This window comes from Apus apus, chromosome 18 (genome assembly GCF_020740795.1).
Source record: "Apus apus isolate bApuApu2 chromosome 18, bApuApu2.pri.cur, whole genome shotgun sequence".
In the NCBI taxonomy this organism is placed as follows: Eukaryota; Metazoa; Chordata; class Aves; order Apodiformes; family Apodidae; genus Apus; species Apus apus.
In genome coordinates, this window is record NC_067299.1 from 6,296,058 (window position 1) to 6,309,158 (window position 13,101).

General features: G+C 39.2%; 1 protein-coding gene across 5 annotated transcripts in view; it reads right to left on the bottom strand.

The window, feature by feature from the left end:
* The window catches only part of NF1 (neurofibromin 1), a 91,229-nt gene that overhangs the window by 44,511 nt on the left and 33,617 nt on the right, over positions 1 to 13,101 (bottom strand). For 4 of the 5 annotated variants that reach the window (XM_051635313.1, XM_051635311.1, XM_051635312.1 and 1 more), the window contains 9 exons: positions 12,602 to 12,763; positions 11,504 to 11,607; positions 10,482 to 10,617; positions 6,523 to 6,585; positions 3,624 to 3,782; positions 2,814 to 2,911; positions 2,525 to 2,671; positions 1,923 to 2,069; positions 1,478 to 1,588 (listed from right to left, as the gene is read on the bottom strand). In XM_051635313.1, coding sequence (XP_051491273.1) covers positions 1,478 to 1,588; positions 1,923 to 2,069; positions 2,525 to 2,671; positions 2,814 to 2,911; positions 3,624 to 3,782; positions 6,523 to 6,585; positions 10,482 to 10,617; positions 11,504 to 11,607; positions 12,602 to 12,763 — 1,127 coding nt within the window. The remainder of the gene's footprint in view (positions 1 to 1,477; positions 1,589 to 1,922; positions 2,070 to 2,524; positions 2,672 to 2,813; positions 2,912 to 3,623; positions 3,783 to 6,522; positions 6,586 to 10,481; positions 10,618 to 11,503; positions 11,608 to 12,601; positions 12,764 to 13,101) is intronic. The other variant, XM_051635315.1, reaches the window with a different exon arrangement.

Below are 13,101 nucleotides of genomic sequence, written 5' to 3' on the forward strand. Positions count from 1 at the left end.
ACGGCGGCAGCGAGGGTACCATGAGCAAGCACCCCACTGGTGCAGCAGCCACCCCACTGGCATCACAAACAGGCACCCACCAGCACAGAAGCATCAGGAGGAGCCAAAGCAACCACATGAACTCTACCAGCACTAGTGTCACAGGCAGCTCCACCAGCACAAACTTAGCTACCACCAGCAGAACCAGCAAAATCCATATTGGTGATAGCAGCAGAAGCAAAACCAGGAGCCTCACCAGCACAAAAAGCATCAGCAATAATCCAACCACCAACATCCACACAGGATGTGCCAGCATCCGTAAGTGCCACAAGGACATCAGGACTCTCACTACCATGATCAGTGCTGGTGAGAACTCCACAGACCTCAGGAGCACCACCGTGTACCACGCACCCCATCAGTGCCAGAGCCAGCAGTCCCACTCCTCCAGCCCACCCCTCACCAGCAACACCAGTACCAAAAGCAAAGGCACCAACAAAACAGCAGAGAAAAGGTAACAACAGCTCTAAAGTTATCTTTACAGTCTGTCTTTCATTGTACCTGGGTATGAGCACAATGATTTTCCTTTTCTTACAAAGACTAAGAATGACTTTTAGCAATGAGTGTAATTACTACAGAAACTGTCTTGAATGTGCTCTTTTTATAGTGCAGTTACTTAATAACTAGAGGGAAATACCAAGTTTCAGTCATAGCTTTAGTTGCAGCTTTAAACTGCAAATATTAATTTAAATAAAACTACTTTATTTAAACTTATTACTTTTTTTGTGTGTGTGTAAAAGAGATCATTAAGACCCATTTTACCATAAACTGACTAATACTGATCTTGGGATATTCCTCCCAAATTCTTCAAGACTGCAGCATATGTTACTCACTGTTATGAGTAACAGATCTTCCAGATTGGGGAAGTCTTAAAATTTTAGAAAATTTCCCCTATTGAAAAAAAACAGTCTTAAGCAGATGCTGATATGTGAAATTTGCAATTCTTATTACCTTAGTGATACTTCCACAAATCACAATCATTTCCAAAAACATGGTATTATTGTCACTTGGAACATAAAGGTGAAACTGAAGCAACAAGATTATCTCAACTCTGTGTGAAACTTCTAAACTCTCATATTACTCTTTGCAATAGGATACAGGGAATATTTTAATAGCTTGTTACTCATTTTATACTTCAGAAAAGATGCTAAAAAATCACTGATAAAGGGTTAACAACAATGAGGTGTTTACTTGAGACAGTGAAAAAATTAATAAAATATACTTGAAATTTTAGGTCTTTTTCCACAGATACTCACATACTCCTGGGTGGAAAAACTATGACAGTTCTGATTAAGAAAACAACTCGGTTAAAAAACACCATCCGCAGAATTTGACAAATAAGCTATTTTCAGATTCTTTTCTGTTGTGCCTTTCTTACCTACACCTGATACTTTTGATTTTACATGTTTATTTTAGACAGGGAAGGCAGAAGGCTCCTTACCGCCGAGCAATGTAGTAGAAAACAGGACTGCCAGCTTTTGATGTCCCAGCTTGATAGAAAATATTTAATGTTTTCAGTGCTTTGAACTCCTCTTTTTCATGTACCTGATGCCTGAAAAGCAGAACATTGACATCAAGTTTTCATAACTGCCTTTTGAAAAAAACAAAAAAAAAGGAAATAAAAAAATTCCCAAACCCCCTTTATTTGCATCTTTAAATAAAAGTATTGAATTCACAAGAATTTGAACCTTTGTTCAAATGACTGCAGTCTCTGGTTCTCGATTTAACTTTCAAAATTAAAATCTAGCCAGAAATGTAAATGTGGACCTAGCTTTTTAAAATCCCCTTCAAAACGAAAGCTGGAGTCCTATTAACTACTTTTACTTCCTGACATGCTGACGTCCAGAAACTCACAATGTGTCTTCCCTCCGTGATCATCTCCTTACCTTGTCATGAATTCTTCAAATTTGGAACTGGTGAGATTTAGACTGGACCAATGGGTATCTGCCACAGGTTTGTGCTCAGGAGGACCCAGATAGGCAAGGAGAGTAGCCATCTTGTCAAAAGGTCGCCTTCCAACTGCCTTGTGGTCCCTAGGAACAGCGTATTATTTAAAAGAAAAGTCCTTCTTTACTCAGCAATTCCTATTTTTTATGCCCACTACCCTTCCTTACCTTGAACAGGCTGGATTTTCTTTTTTTGAAATCAAAGAAGAAAAAAAATAAGTGTTCAACAAAGAAGTAAGAAAAACGTTTGTTACACACAGAACAATTCTTACAACAGGTAAGACAACTCGACACTTGGACAAGAGGCTGGCAGTAAAGTGGGCAGCAAAGATGTGAGGCATGTTCCTGACTATGGAACACTGCCATGTCCTGACAATGGAACAAAAGCCTGACAATGGCTTGTCAACAACATAAAAGTTCCCAAATATAAGAGTTTTCAGCTATGATATTCTTCCCAGTAATAACAAAAGCATTCAAAAGTATTTCCAAATGTTAATTTCCCATCAGTAACTCCTTCCTTCACAGTATCTCTGAAGTCTCACCTGTTGCTGGAAAGGTACTGGCCAATTTTCTCCTGGTTGTTCCACAGCAGCCGGTGCAGGGCCAGCACGTTGCCATCACTGATGAAGGACAGGCTGTGGTTGACAGTGTCACTGGCTGGGCAATCAGATGCAATATCAAGGAAAAACCTAGAGTTCAAAACCAGTAATAACCATAAGTGTGTAAGGGAAACCTGTCAAGCAGACCCAGTGCAAATTAAAAGGCTGTGAGAATGTTCTCTGTTTACTCTTTACAGGTGGCACAGGCTGAGCAGGGTTCCAAAGGACCTACCTTCGTGCTGCATCAAAATTGCTTTTTACAAAATCATTAAAAGGCCTCATATGTTCTTCTTTTGTAAACAGGACATGGTTGGCAATACTCTGGAGGATCTAAATAATAAAAAGATGGTAAAGACACACAAAGGTTTAATGTATTAACTGTTAAGTTACTACAAATTCATGGTCAGAAATATTCATTTTAACTTGTTGCAAAACCTCAAGACAAAAAGGGCCAACAAGCCAATTAATTCAAAGTATGTGTCCTTCCAAAAATATTTTCTTTCACATACTTTTAAATACTAGAAAATTATTTCCCTTATTTATGAACTTCCTTTGGGTTTAGACCAGGAAAATAAATCATCTTTCAAAAGCATCATTTATTAGATGTTAACTATTTCCTCTGGAAATGACACAAACAAATAAAAGCAATATAACATCTGCCTATTTAAAGCAAACTGTAATTTCTCAACATGTAAAATGGGTAACACATCTGGCTGCCATTATTCTCACTGTGCTCACAGCAACACTGGTTTCTGTGTTTGTTTTCAAATAAGAAGTTCAAGTAAAGAGCCAGAGGCTTTCTGTTATCTTATACATCATTTTGGGAAAGTGTTTTTCTTTTCCACACAGACTGTTCCCCCATATTTACCCTGCTGTGAGCTCCAGAACTGACATGATGATGTAGAAAAATAGTATGGAAACTGCAGTTTAAATAAACATAGACGGTTGCTACACAAAATTACAAGTTGACCTAAGTTTTCTCAGACTGAGCAAAGAACAGAACTAGGTTGGGTAGAACAAATAAAAATATTTATTGATTCACCTTTGACATCAGTTTTAATCCCCTTTCAATTCTTGGTGGAGGCTTTTTATCTAAAATCCCTGCCTCGTACGGGGAGACGATGGCAGGGTTGATGAAGCGAAGGAACATGGCGCTGCCAACCGCTCCAATGCTGTTCTGAGGGAACCGCTGACTAACAACCTATGAAGTTGAGAATTATAAAGAACATTTTGGCATTAAAGAACAAGGGAAAGCAAGCTGAGAAAAGCCTCGTACGGTAATCCAACTTTTAAGCACTCTGTCCATCCCAAACAAGCTTGATACATTGGAGCAGGATGCTCGTGCCTCAGCAGATCTCACATCATAAGACAACCAGGAAGGGGGACAGGTGAGGGGCTGCCAGACACCACCTGCCTTCACTGCAGCTTCCCTACAAACTCTCTTGCTAGAGTGAAATTCCTACAGTAGCTCCTGGACAAAGATCTGAAGGTGTACTTCAGTTACTGACCACTTCATTCCAGGACCCTGCCACTGACAGCAAAGCAGACCAATCCCTTGCACTGGTCCTCAGGTGTGCACATCAAATCCAGGGAGTGCTTTTCAAATGAGTGGGTCTTTTATGTGTCTATCTATAATGTCACTATTGATCACAAGAGCATCTTCAGCAATAAGATTTATGCTGTAAAGTTTCAGGAGTATTCTTAAATTTGTGGGAAGGAGGTATTTGTAGAAATACTCTTCAGAACCATCACACCTCAACAGATTTGCCAAAGGAAGACAAGACAGAACAAGCCGGAGCTGAGTGGCCAGTGTATTTCCCTGCCTACACATACTGTCCAAAATCCCTTAGAAAGAATTTGCTGGAAGAACCACAGATTTAAACTACTGTCCTTTGCTATCTAGAAAAAAAAAATATCTGAAAATGTTGCAAAAATAAAAAGTCTTTTTTCTTTTTAGGAAATCAAGTAAGTATTACTCAGAGGATAGTCTGTTTTCTCTCATTTCACTTGGAAAAGTTCAAGATAAAGCTCTCTGACAAAAATAAAGTTCTTAAATACACTGCATATGGTTCTACTTGGATAGATTGGATGGTTGGGATGTCAATGGTCTGGGCTTCAACAAGACCAAGTGCTAGGTCCTGCACTTGGGCCACAACCCCAGGCAACGCTACCCCCAGGCTTGGGGAAGTGTGGCTGGGAAGTGTCTGGCAGGAAAGGACCGGGGGGTTCTCATTGACAAGAGGCTGAACATGAGCCAGCAGTGTTCCCAGGTGGCCAAGAAAGCCCATGGCATCCTGGCCTGTATTAGAAATAGTGTGACCAGCAGAAGCAGAGAGGTGATTGTCCCCCTGTGCTCAGCACTGGTGAGGCCACACCTGGAGTGTTGTGTCCAGTTTTGGGCACCTCAATTCAAGAGAGATATCGAGGTGCTGGAGCGAGGACAGAGGAGGGCAGCAAAGCTGGTGAAGGGCCTAGAGAATCAAACTTAAGAAGAACTCTTGAAGGAGCTGGGGATGTTTAGTTTGAGAAAGTGGAGGCTGAGGGGAGACCTCATCAGTCTCTACAATTACCTGAAAGGTCATTGTAGAGAGGTTGCTGCTGGTCTCTTTTCACAGGTCATTAGCAACAGAACAAGAGGGAAGGGCTTCAAGCTGCACCAGGGCAGGGTTAGACTGGACATTAGGAACTATTCCTTCAGAGAGAGGGTGGTCAGACACTGGAACAGGCTGCCCAGGGAGGTGGTGGAGTCACCATCCCTGTGTTTAAGGGTCATTTGGATGTGGTGCTGGTGGATGTGGTTTAGGGGAGAACTTTGTAGAGTAGGGATGATGGTTGGACTGGGTGATCCCAAGGGGCTTTTCCAACCTGAATGGCTCTATGATTCTATTCTACAAAGAGTCAAAACCTGTATGTAGATTTTCTTATGAGTAACAAAGGTTAGTCAAAACAAGTCAGATTCTACCTTTTCACAGCATAACATTAGCCAGCTTCATATTTTAAGTTATATTGCTTAAAATAAATTAAAAAACCAAACTCCATTTCACTAAAGTACTTCAAAACATAACTAGTGCAATCTCAGATCATGCTTCTTAAAAGAGATAAAGCCATTAGTACATATATATCAAGATATATCAATATATCAAGTTGGTTCACTACCAACTTTATTCAGTTACCTTGTGATGGAATTACTGACACTATTTTCCTGTAAAATACTAGTTTGCACACAGATTTTGCATTTAAACGTGATGACTATTCTGGTTAGGTACAGTAAAATATATTTAATAAAAGCCTAAATTTCCATTCTGCTTCTGTTTAATTGGTACTTTATATTTTGAGGTCACTGTCGAAGGAAAGGATAAGTCTTAACTTTTAATTAACTTTTAATAACACCACTGTATCACAATATACGTATTTAAACTCTTGCACACAGCAAGTTAATTAAAATGAGAAATTTGCATTTCTCAGTAAACCAATACAAGTGCTAAATTTTATCGCTTAGTCACAAATCCTATAAACCTCTTTTCAGTAACCCACATAAATTAATTTTTCTTCTCCCAGGGTGCAAGCTGAAGTCAAGCTATCAAACAGAGTGTTAAAACAACTAAATAGACTCAGATTTTCCCCCAAACCAAAAACCCACATTTTTCTTCCACATTTTTTTTTAATTTGAAGATGGTGGCAAGGGCAGAAGAATCAGAGCATTAAATACTAAGCAGTAATGTTAAAAATGTCTTTTGTTTACTCAAATAGGCACACAGAGAATATTTTAAATATAACTTAATCCCAGTGTTAATTGAAATGAAAGCTATTTTGTGCCAGAATTAGTAGAATGATTTTACAGTGAGGTCAAATAGACTGAAGTGAAGATGTTTTGAACAAACAGCAAAAGATTTCTGTTGTGCTTTGAAAGAAATGGCTAAGAAAAAGGTCTCCAAACTTACTGATTTTTTGTTTTCCTTTTTTTCTTTTACGGTAGCTTTATTCAGTAGAGAGTGGCAAGTTGCCTACAGAACAGAGATGAGCACAAACAAGTCACAGCACCAACTACATACAGCAACAAAAAACCAATGTTGACTTGTACATAAATTACACAGTAAAATGTAACGAACATAACCAACAGAAAATGAAATATATAAACTAAAGACTGATGATGGAGTTTTTATTCCACAATTTGATTACAGCTTATTTACAAAGCACTAAATACAAAACAAGCAAATGTTGCATTTCAATCATTTCTACTATTTCTGGCTAGGTTAAAAGTCAAACCACATTAATGTGCTCATGATAGACAATCTTGGGCATTAAACTTGGGCAATAAAGCATATTCAGCTTTCAAATGTATTTCACCATCCCCAAATAATTTTAATAGTATGAATAGTAAAGTGTTACACCTTTGAAACACATATTACTTTGAAAATAAATTTAGAGTTTTTAATCTTCCCAATGTTTCTCTGTGTGTCCTTCAATTTAGTTAGATCTGTGAATCACCATGGTCATTACTACTTGAATAGCTAAACGTTGCCATAAAACACTCTGTGGAAAGAGGAAGAAAAAAAGCCAGCAGGTCTCCATTAATTTTTTCTAGATTTCCAAATCCAGATATCTGACTTGATTGTGCTTATTTCTGTATTTCATTTCAATGCAAAAGGACCCACCAAGCAGCACCACATTGTCTGGTATTTCCCATCAAGGTTTCAGCAAAGCCATAGTGCAGCAGCCCTGCTCCCTGCACCAGGGAACACTGGGGACCTGGAGCTCAATCCCACCTCCTTCCCATGAGCTGTAACAGTCAATTAGCATCACTGAGAAGCCCTACAGCAAACACCACCCCAGCTGTAGCAAGAGAAAGCCAGCAAGGATCAGCAGTTTGAGGGCAAGCATGCACCAAGAGTTCAAATAAGCCTTCAGGGTACCACACAAATTGGAACTGGAAAGAGAATTTCTACAATTTAACAACATGACAGACTGAAAAAGCAAAAAATAACAGTCACTAAAAGCTATTCTGCTAACCAAGCTAAATCTAAATAGTTCCAATTTGTGCAGGACCTATTAACATTTAACCAATATTGCCTCTGCCAAACTTCTGACTCTGTGTAATTTCTACAGAGTTCTCTACACATCCTCTGTGCATCAGGCTACTGTCTTTAATGCAAGCAAGATTTTAATCTCTCTTTAGTAAAAAAAAAAATCCTGTATGCTTGTGTGTTTTTTAAGAAATGGCCAGTACAAATTCTTTCTGTGAGCTACTCTGATCAAGCTTGTTTGTGACCACATTACACTGCTGAACACAGGTTACCTGCAAATGAGAACAGAAAGTAGTTATGTGGTGTTTCCTGATGAAAACACCTTTCAAGGCTCTGTTCTGGTCACAGAAACACCAGCCAGCATAGATCCCAATATCCAACTAAATACAACATTTCCATAATGTTGCCACATGGATTTAAAGTGGCTACAACATCATTTACAAAACACACCTGATGAGTATTTTTTGCACATTTTTCACTGAAAGGGAAATAAATCTGATAGATCCTATTAACAGTATATAAAAGCAATTCTAGGAGATGATGTAGGACAATGTAATAGCAAATAATGGGAGGAACAGTAAAGCTTGTGTGTGACATTTTCAATTGCATTCAGGAATAATCCCAGTCAACATCTGTGAGACTGTGGCCATTTGAACCTGAAGGAAACCAACTTGACCTCATCATTTCCCAATCTAAAAAAAAAATCAAAACAAAAAAACCCACAAAACCACCTCCCACCAATGTGAGTACAACCACTGTGAGAAACTGATGACTTCAGAAGCCATTTATGCAAGTTGTCATAGCAGAAAGGCACATCATTTGCACACCTAATTCATTCCAACACCTCACGGTGACAACCGAAGACCCACAGCAGTCACAACACACAATTCATTGCTTCTGAGGATGGCAGCAGCTGCATTTATTAATAAAGCATCCACTGTAAAAACATGACCAGACTACACTGCGCAGAATTTGTTATTATTCCTAATCAGTGTGCACAGCTCAGTAAATCTCCTTTCCCTGCTTTACTTCAGACCTGCCCAGGCTGCTTAACTGAGAGCACAGCTCTGCTGTGACAGCCCTCCAGCAGAACTAGAAACTCTATTTCCTCTGAGCCCTGATGCTAGAAGGAGTGTCCCCCACTGGAATTTCTAGCAGCAGCTCAATCTATGAGAAATGCACAAAGAGCAGGAGAGATACCTATGAACACAGGGCTCAGGAACCTGCTGAGCTGCTGGAGGAGGAGCAGGGCCAGGATAGAGCAGAGGACTCGGGATGGAGGCTGGGGCACCACAACAGAACTCCCTCTAGAGAGCACAGCACACTGCTCAGGGAGGTTTCTTCTCTTTGAACATCATTTACACATGGTACCACAAAGAAACAGAAAGAAGGTCCTAGCTCAGTGAGTTCCCAAGGTTTGTGTGACAGCACTAAAGCTTCAGTCACAAACAGAAGTCAGTCTCTAATTCATCTCATTAAAAGAGCTCTATAAATACATTTATCTGTCTCTTCCAGGTTCTCTTCCTCCCATTTACCTGCTTAATTTGTCAATACTGTGTTTGCAAAACGTTTCGTCAGCCACTCGGTGCAGGCAGAGCAGCCCTGTGCACACAGTAATGTGCTCCAGGCCCCTGGCAGGCAACAGTGCCTCCACCAGAGAGAGTTGCCCAAAGCAGAAGGAAGAGATTTTACTTTCTGGACCAAAATGTATGCCTGTTGTCATCCTACCTCTCAAACACAAGAACCTCTCATCCTCCCAAGTACAGAGCACCTGCAGCATCCCAGTTCCAAGAATAACGTTATTCACCAAATCATACACCAAGTCGACCTCCTTGCCAGCAGAAGTTAAGGGCTTTCCTTCCAGCTGCCCACAGCAACCAGAGACTCCTGCCTTCAGAACACAGTTCCAAGACACACTGAGTGTGCTCAGAATGAAGCCTGAATGATGCAAGGTATTGATCTCATCCACAAATCATCTTTAGGGAAGCACATGCAACTACAAACAATTCTCTACCAAAACCAGCCAACAGCATTTCATACATCTATTCCCTTCCATTACACTCAACTTCAATCCACAGCTTCTAAAATGTAACACTTGTAATTACTGTAATCCCACTGAAGATCATACAGGTTTTTTTCTTATTAACATCTTACCTCCTTCATAACCTGCTTTTCTATCAAAGGCAGAAAACGTAAGGTTGTGCCCACCTGTAAGATGACTAAGCAATGGAGCAATGACTTGAATCATACATTTCACAGACAATTTTTGGAAAAATTTACTTCAAAGAAAAATGCACTTGAAGAAATAACCTCTATTTTTATGCTGAGAACAACTATCTAGTCAGTAAAGGCACAAGTAGCTATTTTTTTCACAAAGTTAACATTTATCAAAGGCATGATCAATAAGACTTTTGATAACTAACTTTATTTCTGATTTAATTGATCCTGTATAGAAAATAAACCAGTTCAGTGTTTCTGTGGTCGTATTTTTGCACTCTCTCAGCCCAGCAATGATTTTTATTTTCCCCTTTTGCTGCCTTCCCTATAGATGACCCATATGATAAACTGATAAAAGCAAGATAACCATTACCTCCCCATAGGGATGCTAAAGCAGAGACTATTGCTGCCTTATTAGGTCTGACTTCTTATTTGTGATTTAAGTCCTTAAACCAATATTTAGTCACCTCCTGACTGTTAACCCAACTTTTCCACACCATCCAGTCCCTGTGTTTACACTTCTGTTATTTAATCAACGTACCTGAAAATAGTCTTTAAGAAATGCCCACAGTGCACCCACTACTGGACCAAGCTCCAAACTGCTAGAATTATAAAAACAAATCCCAAATTGTAGGGGCAGCCAACCCGGGCAGGCATACCTGGTACAAACAATGGCACACACTGCGCAGCTGGGGTGGGAATTCTGAAGAAGAATTGATGATGGCATGAAAAAATTTTTCTGTCATTTGTAACAGGCTCCTCTGGTTCTCTTCAAGGCTTTCTGTAGGCTCCAGCCTGGAACAGATCCATAAAGGTATGACCCAAAATCAAACAAATTATATTCGCTGTACTTCTACGTTTGGCAGTAACCATATTTCCCAGGGTAAATCTTCTGGAAATATTTATAGTTTGTTACACAGAAGTTTCCATCAGTTTTTTAAACTATGTAAGTTTCACATATAAGGTCATTTAAAACTCAGTAATAAAAACTAAGTAAAACAGACAGCTGTAAGTGGGATCCTCTCACACCATCCCATACAAACGCATACATAATTCCCACTGATAATTGTATTATCAGTCTGTTGATGATCTCTCTGAAAGGAATTTTTGAGGTAGACACTGATATTTGAGAGTTAAATTATTCATAAGAAGGTCTGTCTTCTGGTAAGCTACTTCAAAGACAAATACATCAAGTTTTTCTAAGAGCTGGAGATAATTCAAAGCTAAATAAATCCAAGTCTTGAAGTGATCCAAGAGAAATTAAAGCAAAAAAATTACACACAACATGGACTCATTCCATCTTGCTTCTGTAATTAATTCAATGACCTAAAGCAGATGCTTCTGGTACTACTGGAAATCCCCACATTACTGGCCTACATAAAAGTTTGTAGTAGTAGATAGAAGGTCCTGCTTTTTGCTTTAGCTCTTTTGTTCCTCACTCTCTCAAGGCTTAGGTGACATGCAGCAACTCATCTTGCTGTGCTGAACAGCTCTGCACCCTATTCCCTGGGTACAAGGGTTGCAAATACAATTCATGTGTCTGGTGAAGTGAGGACTGGAAAAGTATCAAAGTATGATAAAAATATCTGCAACCAGGAAAAAGGAATCCTATTGTATTTACAATGACTGAGAATCGTGTTTGCAAATAAATGCATTTGCTCCCCGCCCTTGAATCTCAAACCTTGTTGGATCCACCTCAAAGCTAACATGCTGCCATTCAGGGGAGGTGATCACAGTCCTTAATAAAGGTTCCAAAAGCTTCTGCAGATACGTAGCACCATATACCTATGCAGAAAGAAATGAAAATAGGTGGCCAAATTAACAGAGCAATTCACAGGAACGCACCAATTTTCTGTGTTATAAGAGCCTGAAAACACTTCATTTGTTTTGGCACAAGCCAGAGTTCTGTAAAATTGGTGTTTCTATATCACAGCCTCACTTCTGAGACGTAACTGTGACCAATTTCTGCAAGTATTTTAATTTCCAATTTAGAGAAAACTATAGGTCACTTTAATAACCACAATAACCAGATTACAATTTAGAGCACACCAACTCAACACCCTATCTCTAAGACACAACTTTTAAAACTGAAATGGAAGCTTAAATAAGACCTCAGAGCTTGTCTCCCCATCTTTAAATCAGGAACAGTCTTCAAGCTGGTACTGACCCCAGAGTTACACATATAATTAAATTCATCAGAAGTTTAAAGAGACCTAGCATGACTGAAGATTACTTGGGAAAGGACTAATGGACTGATAAACATTTGTATAAGTTTTATTTTAACTGTTTATATCAAAAACTTATGCCTTCTAAAGAATGAATAAACTTTGTTGAAATCTAGTAATCTTGGAAACGTTCTGTTACTTTATCAGTTCTCTTCTTTTCCATGAAGAATATACAGACTAGACAGGATGAAACATTTATTGCCTTGGAAACTTTCAAGAGGACTAACTGCAAGGTTAATTGGTTGAATTATGAAGTTTTGGCAAAAGTTAGTTCCAGAAGGACTTGTATTTTTTAGTTGTGCCTGAGCATAAGAGATTTACAAGAGTAAGTCCATCAAATATCCAAACACTAAAAGCAAAACTCCATAAACTTAACAGATGTGAGAGCGGAGACCAACTTAATCTGACAGCCAAAGGCAACTCTGGACTATTTTCATCTAATGCAGTTACTCAAGTGCTTAACACCACAGACTGGTAGTTTTGTACTTTCAGATTATTAAACTTTTCATGCTACTGAAGTGATCTGCAGCCAAGAGAAAGATGAGATAACATACCTTAAAACAGAAAGTCATTATTTTACTGGCTAAGCTGTTTCCTCGGAAGAGTGTCTGCATGGAATCTGCTAGTTCAACTTCCTTTGAAAACATATTCCAGAGGAGCTGGTACAGCAAGTGTCGGGAATCAAAGAGTGTGACCAGGACACGAGCCAACTCATCCTTAAAAGAAGCAATAAAATGTTAACCTGACTAGCAATGAGGCAAAGCAAGTATGACAGAAAGAATTATGAAAAAACCCACCAAGCAGTTTGTACTAATGCCTTAGATTTGCTGAGTCTGGCATGTAACTATGAAATTAAGCACACAATCTCTCTTTCAATCTTTCCTATGCTACTGCTTGTCTAAAAATCTGCCTCATGATATCCAGTCATACAAATTCATAATGGTTAGTCCAGAGAGATAAGCAGTTATTCTCCTGTGTAACAAAGCCCAACTGATCTTGCTAAAATCTAGAGGAGCCAATACAATTCTTTTTGTCTGCATTACAGCACACATCA